A 22535-nucleotide genomic window follows, 5' to 3' on the forward strand; every position below is an offset into this window, starting at 1 on the left:
TTCAGGCTAATATTAAAGTGAGCTTGCTTTCTTTGAGCATATGTCCTGCCACAATGGAGAGATGGGGTCAAGTTCATCAGGGAAAGCCAGGCAGACACCAAAGTATAATTTAGAGCTGGGCACTCCCTGTCCCAGGAACCCTGCACCAGATTCTTCAATCAGAGGTGGTAACCCAATCCTCCATCCTGAACTAGGCCCCCTCAACATTTTGGCTTTGGGGATCTCAACTGGTGACACTGTCTCCTAGCTTTGGCCCAGGAGGATGGGGTGACTCTGCCTTACCCTACCTCCTGATCATGAACTAAAATCAAACATCTAGATAATATCTGATCTTCTCCTTCTTCCTTGCTTCACTCAAACCAGGAAGGTGGGGACCAGCATTTCATATCTTGAGCTCCTTATCTTTAGGCAGATCCTGGCTGTACCATATAAGCATCATAGAGCCTTGAGAAATAAACCCTGACTCTATATCTCAGTTTCCCCATTTGTAAAATGAGTTAACAATGACATCTGTCTCCTAAAGCTATTATCAGGATTACATGAAGAAATGTGTGGAAATCTCCTAACACAGTGACAAGGGCCATCACTCTTAGGACCAACCAGGAGTGATGCTAGACTAGAAAAGGGAACATCTGGCCAAGAGAGTTCAGTTAAGAAGGAGCTCCTTCCTGCCAGAGGTGTTCTGCTGTGAGTTTTTATCCAAGGAGAAGTTTTGAAATATTTCTTCTTGGAGGCGTTAAAAATACTGACTGCATTCCTATCACCCCAAGATGCCAAAGAGGCAACAGAATTTGAGGGCAGCTGGCAGAATCTAAATATAGAGGGCAGAAAAACAAAACAAAACACCAGCTCTTAATGGGTCTAGAGGTGGGTGCTGATAAAAGCACTCAACTCTAGAACAGTACTTGATAACTACGAGACGCTTTCACACCTCGCTACGTGTTCTCAACACCCCTGGTTGATTACCATCCCATTGTGCAGATGAGGAAACTGAGGACTGGGAAGGGAATTGATTGGTTTAAAGTTGCACAGTCAGTGGCACAGCCAGGACTCAGAAATGGATCTTTGGATTCCAGGTCCCCTGTTCTGTCTCCTCCCTTATTATCAGAGAGCACTGGCCAGCACTTGGGATATAAGACCAGTAGGGCCTGTTTATAAATTTCTCCCATGTACATTATCTCCCTGACTCCTCACCCATCTTATAGGCATGGAGCCGGCATTATTATCTCCACTTTACAGATAGGAATGCTGAGGCTCAAGACCAGGTCTACCTTCTGCGGAGTGCCATAACAGGCCCTGGAGACACCTGCCTGCCTCCAAGCCCAACATTGTCTTTAGGAAAGCATAGCCTCTCCCTGCCTCAGGCCGACTGCTTGAACCTTAGCCCTCTCTGCCCCCTCCCTGTACTTGCCTTCCAGTCAAGCAGATTCTGGAGAAACATTACTTCTTCTGTGGGCAGCCCCTCCACTACATCCCAAGGAGAAGTCTGTGTAACGGGGAGCCGGACTGTGCCTCGGGGGAGGACGAGGAACACTGCGTCAAGAATGTGCCTGAAGGGCCTACAGTGTCCGGTGAGTCCAGGGGCAGCGGGACAAGGGAAGCGGTCACAGCAGGAAATCCACTTGGGCTCCCTGTGGTGCACTGTATAGCGCTTGCCAACTCATTTGTCAGTTTCCAACCCTGTTGTATAAGACCAGGCCTGGTCTACCCTTAAATCCCAGTCCTTAACACACAGCAAGCAAGGTGCAACTGAGTTGCCCCATCCCTGCTGCACCTGGGTGGGTTTGAGGCAATGGCTAAATCAGATGATCTTGGCTGGTTCCTCCTTTCTATGAAATCTATTATCCCAGGGAGAATACAAAAGAAAGGGACCAAGAAGCGATCCTCCTATTCGTTGGTGTTTATTGTAACGTGCCATGTAACAGGACCAAGCTGGGTCTTGCAAAGAATATAAGATGTTTGAGGCTCTTATAAAAATCCATGTTCTTTCGTGGACTGGAGTAGCCTAGCTTGATCCACCTTGTACTTGGGTTCTGAAGAGACTAAAATAGTCCAGGAGATGCGCGATGGAGCTTTCCAGGGAATTTGCCCTTTCATTATCAGAAGTCTAATGCCTACAGGTACCTGCCATCTCCTGCCAATGGGACTTCTCATGCCCCTGCCCCTCTGACTTTACATGGAGAAGGACTGAGGTCCCTCTCCGAGAAGTTTCTCCAGGCAGGGCAAATTGTATGGACTGTAGGTAGCGTGACCGTGTCCTTTATCACCAGAGAAAGTGTTGGTGTTCTATGGTGCCCTCAGTTCTGGGCTGGGGAAGCTAGAGCTGGGCTTATGATGTGTTCTGAGTGGGATGGGCCAGATAGGTCTTACCCTCCAGCTGACCTAGGTATTTTCCTTCTAGTTCGTCTCTCCAAGGACCAATCCACCCTGCAGGTGCTGGACAAGGACACAAAGAGGTGGTACTCTGCCTGTTTTGACCAGTTCACAGAGGCTATGGCCAAGACAGCCTGTAGGCAGATGGGCTATAACAGGTACCCAGCCCAAGCCCCTGGAGGCTGTCACATCACCCCCGTGACCGCCTTTCTCCCTTCCTCTTCCTCCTTTCCTCTAGCCCCTCCTCCTTCTTTCCTATAAATACAGGCGTTGGAGCCAGATAGAAATTTTCCATCCCAGTGCTTTCACTTACAAGCAACATGAAGTGAAATTTCCTAAGCCTCAATTTGCTCAAGAGTCATATGGGGAGCCAAGGGTGCTGGTGGGCACCCGTAGTCCCAGCTACTCAGGAGGCTGGGGCAGGAGGATGGCTTGAGCCTAGGAGTTTGAGGCTGCTGTGAACTATGATCATGCCACTGCACTCCGACTGGAATAGTAGAGCTAGGACCTATCTCTAAAAAGAACAAAAGTGAATTAGGGAAAGTAAAGCCATTCTTGAAGGGTAATTATGGGGTGCTGATGAGAGAAGCTCTGAGGTCACCTCCAACACACACACACAGTACCAGCTCCTATGCAGTCTTCCCCTAACCTTTATCCCCAATCCTCACTTGTTCATCCTGACTTGGCAACTGTCCCTGTGCAGTAATACAAAAGCCTAATTTACTTACTGAAAGTTCCATCAGTTACAATTTAGTTTAAGCGGGACTGATTTTATTAGGGCCTCATCATCAGCAAGCCCAGCTCTCAGCAGATTTCAAACGCAGCTCCAGGTCTGGAGTGAAGGAAAAGATACAGAGTTAAAATAAGAGTAATTAGCCTTATGGATGTTTATATTCATTTGATCTTGACAGAAAACCAAAAAGGTAGTTATTACACCGCTTTTATAAATAGACTCAGAGAAGGCAAATAACATTCTCAGATAGTTGCTGGGAGTTGTAGGGGGCTGGAATGTGTGTCTAAGACCCCTAATTCCTAGGCATCAGGAGTTCTAGAGTCTCTTTCTCTGGGTTGGGTAATTCTCTCTTCCCATGGAACTTTATCTCTAAAGGAAAGGGAGACAAGACAGTTGGTCACTCAGAAAGCCTAATTGGAGAGCATGGTGAAGAACCCATGCAGCTGCAGAGTGGATCTGGTGGGCCCAGACTTCTTCAGAATTCTAAGAAACTGGACCCCAAGACTAAGCAGAGATAATAACTAGGCAGCCATCACTAATCAATCATAGACCCCTCTCCCTTGATCCCTAACACAGCCTCAAGGTCCTTTTTCAATAAATGCTCCAGGCAGCCATTACAAATCAATCAGACCTATTTCCTCTCTCTGCTCTGCTTATCTGGCTTCTGCTGCTGTTTATCCTCCAGGGGGTGCAACCCTGCCACTTTCATTTCAAAAAGTGGAAGAGACACGCTTTCCACCCCACCTCCCTACCTCATCCCCCCACACCTGCTGTTCCCTTCTGCAGCCAGCCCAACCCAGCCTTCCTGCAGCCTGTCCTTCCTCCCTACTATAGTCCAGTCAACTGCCGTGTCATCGTCAGCTGTACCTAGCACAGCAGGCTGAGACTCGATTGTGAAATCTGGGTGTCTCCAGGAGTTCTTAATGTAATAGGCTCCCAGAATTTCTGTCCTTCCGGAGCTCACTAAAGCACCAAACCACCTGGCTCTAGAGCTCTACAAAATCAAAGTTCATCAGAATCATTTATGAGGATGTAATGGGTGAACAGAGATTAACATCCCTGGGAATGTCTGTTTCCAACATATCCCTCATCTGGGTCTCAAATTTCTCTACTTTCTTTCCTCCACCTGGATTGGAGGCCTTTCTTGTTATAGGGCCCTCAAACCATGGGCAGTTTAAGGAGGGATAAACCCTGGGGATCATCCACTCCACCCATCATTTGACAGAGGAGGAAACGGAGGCTTCAAGGGAAATGAAGCTTCCTTCAGAGAAGGACTGGGACCTGCTCAATGTCACTCATCAAACAAACATCAGAGCTGGGGCAAACATCAGAACCTAGGTCTAGAGGGCTCTTATAACAGACTCTGATCCTCCCAGGTTGAAGACCTGGGTCCACGCAGGTAGTGGCAGCGTTCCTGCCTAAGAATGTGCCATTCAGCCAGTCTCATGGAATTGACCCAACCCTCCATGCAGAGCGTGTACTAGCACATACTAGCACATTCTAGCACTGTTGGGGAAGAATGAACAGATTTGGAAGGGACAGATTTAGTAAAGGAATAGTCAGAGAGATGGGATGAATAAGCAAAGTCTTCCTGGAGTAGAGAAGACATAAACTTTGAAAGAAGGCAAGCATAGATTAGCAGAGAAAAAGAGGAAGGGTGGTCCAAGTGAGAGAAATGTTTCTCTGGAGTCCTACGCAGATGGATCCAGTCTTGCCCTACGTCCAACAGGGCCATAAATGTACCCCCACTCTCAGAGTCAGACCAGATACCTTGTTTGGACAACTGAATATTCATATTCCAATCTCCTCCAAGGGTCCCTGGGCCTCTTTGTTTCCCCCTGCTATGAACCAGAAGAGACTTCTGGGACATTTGAAATAGGTCTAGAGCTGGGGGGTTGAAAAGGGGATCCCTAACATTTCTCCTGAGCTCCGGGTTCTGGACAAGGAGTCCCTGCAAGGCCACATCAACACTGTGCCCAGGGGTGAGTCCTGAGATGCCAAGGGAATGTTCCTTACTGTATAACAAAACAGGCCCCACCCTCACTGGCCAAGACCACCTCTACTCTCTTGCTACAATCCACCAGATGTTCTCCACCATCCTGTATCCTAGGAGTAGGGACTGTTCCTACCATCTTGTTCTAACCTCCAGCCCCAGCTCACAACTCTCTCTCCCACCTGATATATGAGCAGTAAGCCTGTCTTCAGGGATGTGAGGATGGACCCAGACCAGGATCTGGATGTTGTTCTAGTCACTGAGAAGACCCAGCAGCTTCGGGTGCTGAACACAAGTAGGTAAGTGAGAAGACACCGTCTAGCCTACAGCAGGCTAGACGCTGCTCTTAGGGGAACAGCCAGCTCACCCAGAGCAGACTGCCAGCCAGACAACAAAAACTCCTAGCGAGGCAGATCATGAAATGCCAAGAGCTATAGAATCAGATTTCTGAGAGGTTTTCTTGATTTTTTTAATACAATGGCGAGCTGGACAAAGTATGCTATCCTACCCAAAGGCAGAGAGATAGATAAAGTGACCTTTCCATCCATCTGAATAGTAAAACCAAATTTTTTTGCTATCACCTTCAGTTCCCTAATAAATTTCCTAATAAGCAAGATTCCAAAGGTCACTTGTCCTTCCCCACCACTCACCCAGGTCAAAGTAAAACCTCTCTACCTGCCCAACGCTCCAGGGAAGAGCCCCTGTGGCCCTGCTGATGGCCTATGCCTGTGCCTCACCGCCCTGCCGGAGCATAGCCCCTAGATGAAATCTGCCTCCCTGCAGTAAAGTGGCTCAGGGAAGATGTTGGCTTCTTAGCATTCAGGGATGTTGCTGAGAGCTGCTTATTCACCAAAGAATAAATCTTGAGGCTCGGTGCCTGTGGCTCAAGTGGCTAAGATGCCAGCCACATATACCTGAGCTGGTGGGTTCGAATCTAGCCCAGGCCTGCCAAATAATAATGATGGCCGCAACCAAAAAATAGCCAGCATTGTGGTGGGTGCCTGTAGTCCCAGCTACTTGAGAGGCGGAGGCAGGAGAATCACTTGAGCCCAGGAGTTGGAGGTTGCTGTGAGCTGTGATGCCATAGCACTCTACCCAGGGTGATAGCTTGAGTCTCTGTCTCAAAAAAAAAAAAAGAATAAATCTTGAAAAGGACAGGCTTGGTAGCAGAATGATCATTAGCCTGGAATCCCATCAAAATCCTTCTTGCATTTGGAAAGTCGTCAGCGCAGCAGACTCTGTTCCTGGCTCTGCTCTCTTCCCTCGCAGGCTGCCAGGAGGCCAGGTTAGGCTTGGAGGCAGGCCTCGTGCTCAATAGTGAGGGGGATGAATCAAATCAAATTAAAGTACAAGTGCTGTTTCTATGTCCCTTTTATGCAGGTTCTAGATTTCCCAGGTATTGGGAGGGGACTTGAATTACCAGCACTAGAAGTCCCGAGTCACTGCCTCCCAGCCAAGAGAGAAGCTGAAACCACAGCCCCCTTTTTGTCTCTTCCAGACCCTGTCTCTCCGGCTCCCTGGTTTCCCTGAACTGCCTTGGTGAGTATGCCCCGTCTCTGAGGGTTTGGGGCCTGGGCCAGCAATGTGCAGGAAGGAAGACCTTCATCCTTTTTCCTACATCTCAGCCTCCAAATTTCACTCCGTTTTGGCCCAAGCTTACCAGTTCAGTCCTGGAGCTTTTGTGGGTCAGTGCTCCATCTCATGGTTGACGTTAAGAACTCCCGTCCCCCATCTGTACACAACCCCGTGACCTATGCAGAGACCTGTGAGAGAGACTAGGAAAACTGGAAAGGGGGCACTGGGCCTCCCATCCTTCCCACCCCTAATCAAGGCACACATAACCTCCCTTGTCCCAGTCAGCTCAGGTATCTGAGATCAGATTATCCACATTCCCCTGAGTAAATTTCATGGAACTGTTAGAATGTGTCTAACTGTCAGATGCCAGGAGGAGTAGAAAATACCAGACAATTAATAGAGCTGGCCACTATCCTCAACTGAGTGAAAGAGAGAGGCCTGACAACCTGTGGGAAGTCCCAGACTGAGTGGCGATCACAGTTGCCATGCTGCAGAGAGACATGGGCACCTGTCACCTTCACCTGTCACCTTGAGTAACCTTGAGTAAACTCGCTGGGGTCTGGCGAATTTTCCTAACAAGTTCTTTGGTCCACTGCTCAATGAGGATCTCAGCGGTCCCTTCTAGCTCTAACAGAGAAAAAAGGGAAAACAAACACTATGGCCTGGGCTCATCCTACCAGCTTCATGGGCAAGAACTGAGCCAGGCCAGTTAGCCCAAGAGAAGAGGAAGAGGGTCCCATCGCTGCCTGTGCAGTTCGGGAGGGTGTATGCTCCCCTGTTGGATGTTAAGAGGTTTGTGATTCCCCACAACACCTACTGTGTGGGATCTGACACGTGACGCCTGTCGGTGAAGTACATTAAGTATGCACAGACATCAGCTCAGGTGTGGCACAAAGTAGCCCTGGAGGTACAAAGATGCTCAAGTGACAGGTCCTCCCTCAAGGAGCCTCTGTCTCACCCAGATAACAAGGCTTAAGCAAAACTCAGTGAAAAGCTAGCCGACACCTGGACCAGCTGTGAAAATTCCAACAGAGGACAATCCTTTGGTATCCCAGGACTCAGCCCTGGGCACAGTGTTGGCGTGGCCTTGCAGGGACTCCTTATGCAGAACCCAGAGCTCAAGAGAAATGTTAGGGATCCCCTCTTCAAACTCCCAGCTCTAGATCTATTTCAAATGTTCCAGAAGTCTCTTCTGGTTCATAGCAGGGGGAAACAAAGAGGCCTTGGGTTAGCTCTTTTTTCACCTTGGAGGAGATTGGAATATGAATATTCAGTTGTCCAAACAAGATATCTGGTCTGACTTTGAGAGTGGGATACATTTATGGCCCTGTTGGAGATAGGGCAAGCCTGGATCCATCTTCCTAGGACAGCCTAGAGGTGGTGCCCAGACTTAACACTGAGAAAGAACTGAGTCTGGAGGCTACGGCAGGGAAGGGCCATGACTGACTTTCTGTCTCGCCCACCACTCTCTCCCAGCACCCAGCACTGCGCTGAGACACCATGTGGGCAACTCACCATGAATTTGTTGAATTGATTAATGGTAGATAAACAGGAAAAGAGATAACATATCAGAAAGGAGCAACTTCCTTGAGCAAAAACAGAGTGATTTTTTAGGGAGCTGCAAGCAGATCAATTTGGCTGGATGGAAACTTTACACAAAGACAGTGGGAGCCTAACAGGAGGAGGAGTGTGAACTCTATCCTTCCCACAAGGGGGGATGCTGAGGGGCTTTGAGTGGATGGACGGGATAGAATGAAGAAAGTGGTATTTGAAAAGCACAGTGCCGGACATGCAGGAAAGGGCAGCAGCCTTTCCCCCTTAGAATGAACACCATGGCAGTGGCCGCCAGGATTGGAGAGGCACAGAACGGGACAGAGATTGAGATTGGAGACCTTTCTCCTGTTTCCAGGATGGGAAAGCTGGGTCAGTGGAAAGACAAGATGTCAGATTGGGAGACCCCCGCTTAGCAGGGGGAAGGGACTTCCAGAAGGAGGAGATTGGGATGGAAAGATTCAGTTTCTGGCACTTTTCTTCCCACTTCCAGGTCCCAAAGCAGCTTGTAGGAGTCTCTTTATTCTTGCTTAGCAGGCATGGCTAGGGACACTCCCCCTGGGCAGAGCTTTTATAATTTTGCATCACAGTTTGGTTAGAAGGTCATGAATTCCCAACACAATGGGCATGCCCATATTCACAGTCTATACTCGTAAACACATCCAAAGCCAGGGGGAAAAAAGGGAGAGGAAGATTTGGGGAAAGCTCGTGGTCTAGGACACTCGATATCACCCCATGAACAATTCAGAAGTGGCTGGGTTCTCCTCCACCTTTCCATCCCAGTTGTAGGTCTGTGCTCATGGTAGATGTTGGACCCCAAGAGGAGGCCACCCCACCCCCCTGTACAGGTTGATTAATTTCCTGCTTTCTTTCTCCTTCTGACCAATGTGGAGTGCAGCCTGTGGGGAGAGCCTGAAGAGTCCTCGGGTGGTGGGCGGGGCCCAGGCCTCTCTCGATTCTTGGCCTTGGCAGGTCAGCCTCCAGTATAATAAGCAGCACATCTGTGGAGGAAGCATCCTGGACCACCGCTGGATCCTCACCGCCGCCCACTGTTTCAGGTAAGGCTCTGGCTGAAAGGAGGCCCAGGCGATGGGGGTGTGAGTGGGAGCCAAGAAAGGGCCAAAGAGCTTGAGACCCTGTCTCTTGACTTCCCCACCCACTCATTCTTCCCCTACAGACCATTGCCAGAGTGTGGCCACCCCAGTGAGGCACTGACTGTGATGCCCTTTGGTAGGAAAGGATATCAGCAGAGGTTGCTAGACAGCAAGCATGACCCCTCCCAGTGGGAAACCATCAGATCCCCAGTGTCCTCACCCGCCCCACCCCCTGGTTAACTCCACAAAAGCTCTGCCCTTCTGCTTAGAGGCCTGGAACCCACTCTTTTTTCACCTGTCTTCCAGGACATTGTTCCAGGGTCTAGAGTCTCAGCTACTCATTATGTCCAGAAACTAAAAAAAAAAAATTAAGAAGTATCAATTCCCTTTCCATCCAGCAGAGAGAGACCTGGCCAAACCTCTAGGAAGGGCACTCATAAGAGTTCTCACTTTTTTTTATTCATTCATTCACCATCTGAGTACCCACTTGGGTACCAAGCACCAGATAGGTGCTCAAGCATGTTAGACCATCACTGCCTTCAAAGAGTTTACGGTCTCAGCCAGTGGTTCTTAACCTTTTTTTGAGAATCTGCTATAAATCCTTTCCTGGAAAAACACCTCTGCACACTAAGCTGTGTCTGGCATTAGGAGAACAAGCTCATAGCGTAACTGACCACAGCATAAGTGCCGTGAGAGTCACACACACAATGAAAAGGGTTGGAGGAGAGAGCGCTGGGACCCCTAACCCAGGCGTTAGAAAGAGCCCCTTCCCCAGCCCTCCGTCAAGTTTCCTTGGGCATGTTTCACTGAGGAAAAAGAATCAAATCTCCTTTTAGAATTTGCTTTTGGTAGGTGAGTCTTCAGACTGCCTCTTCCCCTCCATATACCTTCTAGGGAGCAACACCCAGCACCCCAACCCCAAGGCCCTGGGGACCCAGGCTTTGGTAAAGCCTCCTGACATGCTTGGCCCAGACCTGACCTCAGCTCTCTCTGCCCCCAGGAAGTATCTCGATGTGCCCAACTGGAAGGTGAGGGTTGGCTTGAACAAAGTGGGCAACTTCCTATCCCTGCCTGTGGCCAAGATCGTCGTCATTGAGCTCAACCCCATATACCCCAAAGAGAAGGACATTGCCCTTATAAAGCTGCAGTCCCCACTCATATTCTCAGGTGAGAGGTGGTACCTGGGACTGGGAGGACAGGCAAAGGGCCACCTGAGCCCCTTCTGTCAAGTTTCACTCACACTCTGCCACTAGCTCACTGGACAGCCTTGGCACATCATTTCTCCTCTTAAGACCTCAGCTTACCCATTTGTTTCCAACTATAACATCACTGCTGCCATCAGATAACCCTCCACACCGTCCCCTGCCAGAGATCCTTCCAAGGTCTGTTTTCTCCATTTGGAGCCTCTCAAGTGGGAATCATAGATCCATCCAATCTTGGGGTTGCGAGGGACCTTTTAAAAAGATCATCCAGTTGCTTTCCCACCCGTGACCAATGCCCAAGAGTGCACAGTATCCCTGCCAAGGGATCATTGTACCCCTGTTTGTTCTCCTCCCGTGGAAGAGAACTCATTATTCTAAGGCCACCCACAGAATCTTTGAACAGCTATCAGATGCCCCGCGCTTACACTGAATAGTCTTTCAGACAGCACTTCCAACTGTGGTTTCCATAGGACATTGGTCCCTTGGGCAAGAAAGGGTTCCATCATCAAATAAGTTTAGGGAACATTTTCATATGAAGGCCCCCTTTTTGGAGCACATTCATTTATTAAAGGTATGAGAAGTTTTTTAAAAGAAACTGTTTGACTGTATTTAACCCACATTTTAAAAATTATTTAGCCATAGAATCCTTTCTCCTGTCACTTCTACTAGCATCTCACAGTACAAGTATTATAGAAACCCTGGTGTGTGGCTCGGCGCCGTAGCTCAGTGAGTAGGGGGCTGGCCACATACACCAAAGATGGCAGCTTCGAGCCCGACCCAGGCCTGCTAAACAACAATGACAACTGCAACAAAAAAATAGCCAGGTGTTGTGGGGGGTGCCTGTAGTCCCAGCTACTTGGGAGGCTGAGGCAAGAGAATGACTTAAGCCCAAGAGTTTGAGGTTGCTGTGAGCTGTGATGCCATAACACTCTACCAAGGGTGACATAGTGAGACTCTGTCTCAAAAAAAGAAAAAAGAAACCCTGGTGTGAACCCTTTCAGAGAGCTCATCTGCCAGGCTCTCCTGAACCCCAAGTCTGTTTCAAGATTTGTTTTAATCAGGGAGTGTAAGGTGATGAATTATCTTTGAAAGAAAAGTTTATTATTTATAGTTCCTGAGGGAAACAGAGGTACCCACATAGGGAATCACCCGGGACAGTTAGGAGGTAGAAGGCATGAGGGCTAAGCATGACTCAGGGTCATGGCTGTGGTTTTCACGGGAAGCTTTGGACAAGGCAAGGCAAGGACTGGATAGCATGAGCAATTCTCTGGGCTACAGAGGTTGGTCTCTCCTTGTCTTGTACCTGTCCCTGGAGTGATTTAAGGCAGAGAAAATGTTGACTTGATGTGTGAGAATTAGATAAAGGAGGTGGGTGAGGAGGTGAGCTTTGGATTAATTGTTTTGTGTATTAAAAGCATGCCCACAGGCAAGTTGTTTACTCTCTGCAGAGATTAGCTAACTCAGTCTCTCCCAGACCAGCAAGAGCCCCATGATCATAAAAATCATAAAATAGAAGAACGTATTTCACCTCCATGCAGGTAAATGTAAAAGATGTAAAGTCTCCATCCGTTTTAATGGCTGAATAATATTCCACGGTATACATATACCACAGTTTGTTGATCCATTCATGGGTTGATGGGCACTTAGGTTGCTTCCATGACTTGGCAATTATAAATTAAGCCATAACAAATATTCTAGTGCAAATGTCTTTGTGGTAAAATTATTTTTGTTCTTCTAGATAGATACCTAGTAATGGGATTGCAGGGTCAAATGGAAGGTCTCCTTTTAGATCTTTGAGGATTCTCCATACTTCTATCCCAAAAAGGCTGTATTAGTTTGCAATCCCACCAGCAGTGTAGAAGTGTTCCCGTATTGCAAGAATGGAAAAATAAATATCCAAAGTACTCCATTCTAATATGAAGTCAATATAAAAACATGTTCATAAGAGCAATAAAATACTAATATAGTCCAGTTCAGGGGTAATGGGAAGTGGGAGGATGGAGGGGAGAGGATGTATGGGAGAAGGATGGAGGGCATGAGGCGGGATCGCGCCTAATAGCACATGGTGAGGGGCTCTTCTACAAAGGGAGCTTTACCCAGGAAGTGAGAACAATGTACATAAAAATTGTACCCTCATATTAATTTGAATGAAGTTAAAAAGAAAAATCCCCATCAGCAGAGGTTCCTGGGAGCCAAGAGTTAACCAACTAAATAAATCAGAGGATGTAGCAACTAAAAAAAATCATAAAATAGAGAAAATAATATAGGGTCTTCCTCTTCCTCTCTGCTCCTGGCAGAAAGAATCAGGCCCATCTGCCTGCCCTTCTTCAATGAAGAGTTCACTTCGTCCACCCCTCTCTGGGTCATCGGTTGGGGCTTTACAGAACAGAATGGAGGTAAGTTCTGGGCTCAGAACCATAGGACGAGATATGTTCTTGTTTCAGGTGTTATGGGGCGAGATTAAGGAGCACCAACTCAAATTAGAATTCCAAAAAGGAGTCTTTTATTAACCACAGGGCTGTCTCAGCAAAGTCTAAAGCAGACTGAGAGAGCATCGAGGGGTCTGAAGTTGGGGCTTTTCTAGTCTGAAAGTTGGCAAAGGACCAAACAGGTGGGGTGAAAGCAATTAGAAGCAAAAAGAAAGTTGGCAACAGAAGTAAAAAGCAAGCACCGAGTCACGATGACCCTTCTTTTACAGAAGCAAACCTTGCAGTTTAGCGGTTTAGCCAATAGGTACCATAAAGGGCAGTTGGATAACAATAAGGTAACATAATGCAGATCTAGCAACTAATGGATCAGTAAAACAATTTGTCACAGCACTTAGCTCATTAACTCTCGTGATGACAGTTCTTGGCCCATTTGTTATTATTTTGTCCTGTTCCGGCCCGATACAGACTGATTTAAGAGTAATGGTACTTGGCATCTTTTCATTTCATCTTTTTCCCTTCCTCCTACCTGGGGGGTGGTGTGAAGCCATTGTGAGGCTGCTGGCATCCATCCTATGTGGGTGATGGGGCAGCTGGCACCCATGAGGCTGCTGGCACCCATCTCAGAGGGAGCAACTCCCAAAAGTGTGAGTAGGAGGACATCCTATAGAAAAGTCCTCCCTGGAGGACCAACCACCAAGGTGTCAGGCAAAAAAGCAAAGTGACTTGGGTAAGCTGGGGGATCAGAAGGCAAGAATGGGAATGTAACTGTGTTTTCAACCTTCCAGGGAAGATGTCTGACATTCTGATGCAGGCAGCAGTCCAGTTCATTGACAGAAGACAGTGCAATGCAGATGATGCCTACAAGGGGGAGGTCACGGAGAAGATGATGTGTGCAGGCAGCCCAGAAGGGAAAGTGGACGCCTGCCAGGTGAGACCTCCAAGGATCCTGAGACGTTCTATGGATAGACATGTAGGTTCTAGAGAGACGAGAAGACCCAGAGGCTGAATGCCTCCTGTGAAGCCTTGTGTATGGTGGGCACTCAACGTGTGATGATGGGAGAGAGAAAGAGAGGAGCGGAGGAAAGAATATAGTCAGATAGGGATGTAAGAATGGATGGGGGCCAGGCAAGGTGGTGCATACCTGTAATCCCAGCTATTCAGGAGACTGAGGTGGGAGGATTGCTTGAGCCAGGAGTTCAAGGGTACATTAAGCTATGATTGTGCCATTGCACTCCAGCCTGGGTAACAGACCAAGACCTCATCTCTTTAAAAAAAAAAAATGGATGGGCAGCACCTGTGGCTGAAAGTAGGGCACCAACCCCATATACCAAAGGTGGTGGATTCAAACCCAGCCCCCGCCAAAAACTGCAAAAAAAAAAAAAAAAAAATGGATGGATGAATGCAGACAAGCAAAAAGATTCCAAATGCCTATTTCACAGACAAAAATGACGTTACTCAGCCTCCTCACCCACTTTTACTTCTCATGATCTATGGGACTGTAGGCCCCTTGAAAGCTGGAACCCCAGGTCTGTTTTCTCCGTGACTGTCCCCAAGCTGTTGAACTGCACTCAAAAATAGCTACCTCATCTGGATGGGCACTGGTGCGCGTCCCCTACCCCACCCTCACCGCCAGGTAGTTTAGCAATTTCTGTGTATTCTCACACCCCCACACAGCCGGAGAGTCTCCTGAGCCATTTTCATTAAAATCCCTCACCCGATTCTCACCCCATTTTAAGTCACTAAGTTCCTTCATGTCAGAAGTGTCTGTTAGTCATGGCTTGGGTGCCCCAGACATTGGAACACGGCAGATCTGCCTTCGGGGAGCTCACAGTGGAGGTGGTGGGAGGCCTACCATGCTCCTGGGTCCGCCGGGGAGGAAGCCTCAGAGGCTACAGGAGCCAGTACGGACACCCAGACGAGTGTACTTTTCACGATCTGACTTTTTCTTGTTTCGTTATTGCTTGTTTACTGTCTTTCCCCAGGCCATTTGATTCTAAGCTTCCTGAAGGCAGGGAGTCTTTGTGGGTGTTTGTTTTGTTTTAATTAATTGAGTCCCAATTGCTTAGAATAGTACCTGGCACAAAATAGGCCCTCCGTAAGTGGTTAAATAAATTTGGGGACTACTAGATTAAACAAAGGTAGCCAGGATTCCTTACCACACCTCTCAGAGCCTTCAATCTGTTAATGGGAGTTAGGAGTCTCTGGGAGAGAGCTAACAGCACTCTCACAACTTCTTTGACCCCAGCAAGACCCTTCTGCCCCAGAAGGAAGAGTATTCCAGGGTGCTGGGAGTGCGGGGAAACAGGAGGGCCAGTTCAGGGAGGGAGGGAGGAAAGCCCAGCCCCTGGCCTGCTCTCCCAGCAGCCCCTATTCTGACCTTTCACAGGGTGACAGCGGTGGGCCCCTGATGTACCGATCTACCCAGTGGGAGGTGGTGGGCATTGTTAGCTGGGGCTACGGCTGTGGGGGCCCAAGCACCCCAGGAGTGTACACCAAAGTCGCAGCCTATCTCAACTGGATCTACAGTGTCCGGAAGGTAAGCAGGTGGGCTCTGGCACAGTGCCCACCCTCCCTTCCTCCACCCTGGGGGTACCAAATCATCCTTAGGTTTGATCTAAATGGCTCTTAGATCATTTCCAACCCAAATAATTTTCCACCTTAGGAAGCAACAGCTGGGCAGCGCCTGTGGCTCAGTGAGTAGGGCGCCGGCCCCATATGCCGAGGGTGGCGGGTTCGGACCCAGCCCCAGCCAAACTGCAACAGAAAAATAGCCAGGCGTTGTGGCAGGCACCTGTAGTCCCAGCTGCTCGGGAGGCTGAGGCAAGAGAATTGCGTAAGCCCAAGAGTTAGAGGTTGCTGTGAGCCGTGTGACGCCACGGCACTCTACCCGAGGGCGGTACAGTGAGACTCTGTCTCTACCAAAAAAAAAAAAAGAAGCAACAGCCTAGGATTCCACAATTAGGCTGAAATTCCTCACATCAGACATTACTGTTAAATGCAAATACTTTGGGTATAGAATACACCCAGCTTTATCAAGTCTCTATTTTGTGACAGAATGAGATTAACAGATCCTTTAAAGAGAAGATTCAGAGTGATGCCCGTAGCTCAGTGGGTAGGGTGCTGGCCACATACACCCAGGTTGGCAGATTTGAACCTGACCCAGGCCAGCTAAACAACAATGACAACTGCAACAAAAAAATGGCCGGGCATTGTAGTGGGCGCCTGTAGTCCCAGCTACTTGGGAGGCTGAGGCAAGAGAATCACTTAAGCCCAAGAGTTAGAGGTTGCAGTGAGCTGTAACGCCACTGCACTCTACCAAGGGCAACATAGTAAGACACTGTCTCAAAAAAGAAAAAAACAAAGAGAAGATTCAGATAAAGAAGAGGATGAAAGGCTTATGAGATTTCCTTATGAGATTACCCTTAGAGGGTAGGAAAAGGAACAAAGAGCTTCAGAAAAGGAAGATTCATTTTGCACATGTCACCACTTTGCCCAGCTTAAAATTATCTGACCTTCTCTTTCTCGGTCTCTTTTATTCTAGGCTGAGCTATAATGCTGCCCCTCTGCAGTGCTGGGAGCTGCTTCCCCTGTGCCCTGCCCACCTAGGGGTCCCTGAAGTCAGACACAGAGCAACAGCCCCCTTGGGCACACCTCTGCGCTCACAGCCTCAGCATTCCTTGGAGCAGTAAAGGGCCTCCATTCCTGTAAGAGATCCCCACAGCCCAGAGGCACCCAGAAGGAAGTCACTAGCATTGGGTCAGTCATCCTTTGGTGCTCCCAGCATTCCAGGGAGAGACACAGTCCACTGAACGAGCCTGGGCTGAGATTTCAGAGGCATTGCTAAGCCGAGAAGGAACTTTCCCACTCCCATGAGAGCCCAGATAGATCACCGAGGGCTAACGTGGAGGAGGAAAGGGTCTGAGCCAGCCCTCTCCTCCTCCACCCATCCCCAAGCCCACTGGAGTAAGAAACTTACTGTAATGTAAAATGCTCTGTCCCACTGTTGGCACCACTAGTGCAACCTACTGTTGTTATTATTACCTCTATGGCCACTATTATTAAACACGTATGTGAAATCTTTGGCATAGGCTGTCTGGGCTGCTTGATAAGAACTGAGCTAGGACCATTGAACCTTTATTCTTTATCCTGGGGAGAAAAAAGTCCAAGGGAGACAATTGTTTCTCAAAATAGAGGCAAGAGAAAGCAGAGACATGGAGACCCAAGAGTTCCCATTTCTCTCCCTCCTCACCAGCACTTGTTATTTTCTGTTAAAAATGGGTATTTTGATAATCAAGCAAAAATGACAGGTAGACTTAGAATAGAATCAAATAGAGGTCTTAGAAATAAAAACTGGCTAGGTACCATAGCACACATCCTATAATCCCAGCACTTTAGGAAGCCAAAGTGAGAGGATCACCTGAGGCTAGGAAACCAGCCTGGGCAACATAGTGAGACCCCATCTCCACAAAAAAATTAAAAGTTGGCCAGGTATGGTGGTTCTCACCTGTAGACTCAGCTACTCAAGAGGCTGAGGCAGGAGGATTGCTTGAACCTAGGAGTTCGAGGCTGCAGGGAGCTATGATTGTGCCACAGCAGTCCAGCCTAGGTGACAGTTCAAGAACCTTTTCAAGAAAGAAAGAAAGAAGGAAGGAAGGAAGGCTATAATTATAAAAATGAAAAACATTTTCATTTCAAAAAATAAAAAGTAAACGGGATAAATAGCATTTAAGACCCAGATCAAGAGAGAATGAATGAACTGGAAGGTAGATTGAAGAAGTTATTAAATGTACAGCAGACATAAATAAGGAGATAAAAACTAAGAAAACCAGGCTAAAAGCAATGGAAGCTAGAATGGTAAAGTGTAATATACTCAGTGTTCCAGAAAGAGAGAATAGAAACAATGAAAGAGAGAAAATATCCAAAGACAGAACAGCTGAGAATGTTCCAGAACTGGTTAAAGGTGTGAATCCCAGATATAATATATAATATATACCACCATACAGCTAAGGTGAAAAAAAATAAATCCACACCTAGGCATATTATAGTTGCAGAACACTAAAGATGAAAAGAAACTCTTTAAAGCTGCAAGCTGTGGTCCCCAACCCTTCCCCAGCCTGCCACAGGCCAGTACCTGTCCACGGCCTGTTAGGAATGGGCCGCACAGCAGGAAGTGAGCAACAGGCCAGGGAGCTGAAGCTTCGTCTGTATTTACAGATGCTTCCCATTGCTTACGTCACTGCCTGAGCTCCGCCTCCTGTCAGATCAGCAGTGCCTTTAACTCTCATAGGAGCTCGAACACTCCTGGAACTGCGCATGCGAGGGATCGAGGCTGCACGCTCCTTATGAGAATCTAACATCTGATGATCTGAGGTGGAGCGGAGGCGTGATGCTAGCACTGGGGAGCGGCTACAAATACAGATTATCATTAGCAGAGAGGTTTGACTGCACAGAGACCATAAAAATTGCTTGCAGACTCACATCAAAATCGTACCAGTGAGTGGCAAGTGACAATTCAGCTGCATCTGGTGGCAGGCTTTATAGCAGCAACACACTTTGGGTGTCACTGTCTCCCATCACCCCTAGATGGGAGCCTCTAGTTGCAGGAAAACAAGCTCAGGGCTCCCAGTAATTCTGCATTATGTGAGTTGTATAATTATTTCATTATACATTACAATGTAACAATAATAGAAATAAAATGTACAATACATGTCATGTACATGAGTCATCCTAAAACCATCCCCCCAACCCTGGTCCATGGAAAATTTTGTCTTCCATGAATCTGGTTCCTGGCACCAAAAAAGTTGGGGACCACAGCTTTAAAGCATCCAGAGAGAAAATCTGCATCAACCACAGAACCAGAAAGCTACAACTAGACAGACTTTCCCACAGCAGTGAAGGAGCTAGAAGACAGAAAGTGTCCTGGGTTGAACAGACAGTCCCTGGGTTACCAGTGACGCAGATTCTATAGGTGTGTTCTAAAGGTGAATTTGTATGTAAATTAGAACAGGTACATTTATCTATTACCTGATAGCCTCCATTCATGAGTGCAAGTTGTACATAAGTTGGATGTTTGTAACTCAAGACTGCCTGTAGTGGTGGCACCTGTGGCTTAAGGGAGTAGGGCGCCAGCCCCATATGCTGGAGGTGGCAGGTTCAAACCCAGCCCCAGCCAAAAAAAGAAAGAAAGAAAGACTGCCTGTAGTATGAAAAACAGTATTAATGATGGCTGGATACTTTCCAGACAGCCTCATTTATTATTTTCAGAATGCAAGGAGATTATAATGGTCTATCAAGAATTGTGGTCCCTACGAAACTATACACTTGTCTCAACTTATTGAGATGAATCTAAGATTAAAAATGTCTCACTGCATGTATAAAATAATGTGAATGAATTAAAAATAAAGATTATAAATTGCAAAAAGAAAAAAGAATAAAGGCATTTTATTTATTTATTTTTTCTTTTGAGGCAGAGTCTCACTTTGTTACCCTCAGTGGAGTGCTATGGCTTTATAGCTTACAGCAACCTCAAACTCTTAGGCTCAAGCGATTCTCTTGCCTCGGCCTCCTGAGTAGCTGGACTACAGGCACCCGTCATAGCCCCACAGCACCCAGCTATTTTTGGTTTTTTTATTTAGAGACAGAGGTCTTGATCTGGCTCAGGCTGGTCTGGAACCCCTGAGCTCAGGCAATACACCCACCTTGGCCTCCCAAGTGCTAGGATTATAGGCGTGAGTCACTGCACCCAGCTCAAAAGTAAAGGCATTTTCAAAAACCGGAAACAGACTTTACCACCACTAAACTTTCACTAAAGAAACATCTAAAGCTCATACTCCCCCATTTTTTTATTTTTTTCAAATCTAATTTGGCCTGGCATGGTGGCTCACGCCTGTAATCCTAGCACTCTGGGAGGCCATGGCAGGTGGATCACTTGAGCTCAGGAGTTCCATACCAGCCTGAGCAAGAGTGAGACCCTGTCTCTACGAAAAATGAAAAACTGAGACAGGAAGATCTCTTGAGCCCAAGAGTTTGAGGTTGCTGTGAGCTATGATGCCACAGCATTCTACCCAAGGTGACAAAGTGAGATTCTGTCGAAGGAAGGGAGGGAGGGAGGGAGGAAGGAAGGAAAATAAATATTTCTTTGGAAAATGATCAAGAAAGAAAAAGAAAGAAAGGAAAGGAAAGGAAGAAAGGGAGAAAGAGAGAAAGAAGGAAGGAAGGAAGGAAAGAAGGAAGGAAGGTCAAATGGTAAAAAGGAAGATAAATCTGAAACTTTATGTACATAAAATAACAATAACATCTATTTTATGGGTTTTTAAAAGCCTGACTAAATATGGAGTAACAATAACCTATAAAATAGAAGGGGATAGTTGGAGTTAAAATATTCTCAAGTTCTTAAATTTTTCAAGGGGAAGGTTAAATATTTATGTTACCCCACTGCTTAAAAATAAATAAATAAATAAGGTTATGTTATGTAAAGTGTTCGTACTATGTTCTAGGTGGTCAAAAAGGTAACCACGTAGAGAATGAAAATAAAGTGTGTCACTTTCAAAACAATATAAAGCGGAAACAGATTAAGAAAAGACTAGTAAACAAACAGAATCGAGCAATTTCAAAAGAAGGAGGAGGAGAACTAAGAAGAGAGAAAAGCATTTAAAAATGGAATAAATATGGCTCAGTGCCTGTAGCTCAGTGGGGCTGGGGCACCGGCCACGTACCCCAGGGCTGACAAGTTCCAACCCAGCCCCAGACTGCCAAACAACAATGACATCTACAGTAAAAAAAGAAAAATAGCCAGGCATTGTGGCGAGCACTTGTAGTGCCAGCTACCTAGGAGGCTGAGGCAAGAGGATCGCTTAGCCCAAGGGTTTGGGGTTGCTGTGAGCTATGACGCCACAGCACTCTATACCAAGGATGGCATAGTGAGACTCTATCTCAAAAAAAGAAATGGAATAAATAGAATATAAAAAGTAAGATGGTAATAAAAGGTACAATAATCACAATAAAAGTTCAACTCACCAATTAATATAGAGTCAAGTAGGTTAAAAATGTAAAACCAAGCTATGTGTTATTTATAAGAGACATACACAAAATATCAGATTACAGAAACATTGAAACTAAAAACAGTGGGAAATGATATAAAAAGCAAGCACTTAACCAAATTTAACCTGGGGTAGCTATAGATTTTTTTTTTTTGCAGTTTTTGGCCAGGGCTGGGTTTGAACCCACCACTTCTGGCATATGGGGCCGGCGCCCTACTCCTTTGAGCCACAGACACCACCCATAGCTATAGAATTTTTTTTAAATAGAGATTTAGAACAAAAAAGACAATACTAACTTTAAGATAAAGAGAGTCACTACATAATCACAAAAGGCTCAGTTCCTCAAGAAGATCTATTAGCTGAAAACTTATAAACAAAGAAAACAGCACAATTCTTCTGTCGCCAAGCCTGGACGGTCACACCAAGTCTGTACTCTGAAGTGGCACTGAAAGAGAAAACAATTAGTATTATTCTGCTTTGCTACAGGAATCTACTTTCAGCTAACAGGATGGCTCTAGGTAGTGAGGGAACACTCTTGTTTCCTGAAAAGTGTAACCAATCAATATGGATGAATGACAGAAAACCACTGTTGGCAACTTCTAATGAAGTCATTGATTGAGGTAAGGATCATCAATGAATAGTAAAACCATTCAGTGCGAGATTAATGATTGCCATGGTCTGAATGCTTGTGCCCCCACCCCCTCAAATTCATGTGTTGAGTTCTGACTTTCAAAGTGATGTTATTAGGAGGTAGGGCCTTTGGGAGGTGACCAGTATTAGAAATGCAGCCTCACAAACGGAATTCCTGCCCTTATAAAAGAGGTTCGAAGGAGCCTGTTTGCCCCTCTGTCATGTGAAGACACAGCAACAAGGTGCCATCTAGGAAGCAAAGAATGAGCCTTCAGCAGACACTGAATCTGCTGGTGCCTTGATCTTGGACTTCCCAGCCTCCAGAACTGTGAGCAATAAAAGTGTGTTGTTTATAAATTATCCAGTCTAAGGTATTTTGTTATAGCAGCAGGAATGGACTAAGACTATGAAGAAGTGAATATTTGCATAATACCTGCATATCCCTCCATCAATTCCTTGCTAATTGCAATAGGAAATCTAATGTTAAAATGAAGAGATCAGACTATCATCGCCTTACCCACTAGCAGTGGAACCAGACACTATGTTCCTCCTAATGTTGCGTATGAAGTTCACCTTCATTTGCATCCCCTAAAGACATTTTACTGGCCCAGCACCTGTAGTAATGGCTAGGCGCCAGCAACATACACAGGGGCCAGCAGGTTCGAACTCAGCCCAGGCCTGCCAAACAGTGATAACTACAACAACAACAAAATAGCCAGGCACCGTGGCAGGTGCCTGTAGTCCCAGCTACTTGGGAGGCTGAGGCAAGAGAATTGCTTAAGCCCAAAAGTTGGAGGTTGCTGTAAGCTGTGATGCCCCGGCACTCGACCCAGGGTGACAGCTTGAGACTCTGTCTCAAAATAAATAAATAAATAAAAACAAGTAGTGTGAGCACCAGAGCTAGTTTTGTGCTCCC

General features: G+C 46.8%; 1 protein-coding gene across 2 annotated transcripts in view; it reads left to right on the forward strand.

Annotated features, from left to right (window-relative positions):
• The window catches only part of TMPRSS4 (transmembrane serine protease 4), a 39891-nt gene extending 20500 nt beyond the window's left edge, over positions 1 to 19391 (forward strand). Inside the window, exons 4-14 of one of the 2 annotated variants that reach the window (XR_008380844.1) lie at positions 1419 to 1571; positions 2402 to 2531; positions 5297 to 5398; positions 6598 to 6638; positions 9124 to 9283; positions 10320 to 10486; positions 12819 to 12917; positions 13736 to 13878; positions 15337 to 15486; positions 16492 to 16706; positions 18165 to 19391. Coding sequence is in view for 1 of the 2 variants with exons in the window: in XM_053595966.1 (XP_053451941.1) it covers positions 1419 to 1571; positions 2402 to 2531; positions 5297 to 5398; positions 6598 to 6638; positions 9124 to 9283; positions 10320 to 10486; positions 12819 to 12917; positions 13736 to 13878; positions 15337 to 15486; positions 16492 to 16503 (1157 nt within the window). In the remaining variant the exon portion in view is untranslated. The other variant, XM_053595966.1, reaches the window with a different exon arrangement.
• The last annotated feature ends 3144 nt before the right edge of the window (positions 19392 to 22535 follow it).

This window comes from Nycticebus coucang, chromosome 6 (genome assembly GCF_027406575.1).
Source record: "Nycticebus coucang isolate mNycCou1 chromosome 6, mNycCou1.pri, whole genome shotgun sequence".
Classification (NCBI taxonomy): domain Eukaryota; kingdom Metazoa; phylum Chordata; class Mammalia; order Primates; family Lorisidae; genus Nycticebus; species Nycticebus coucang.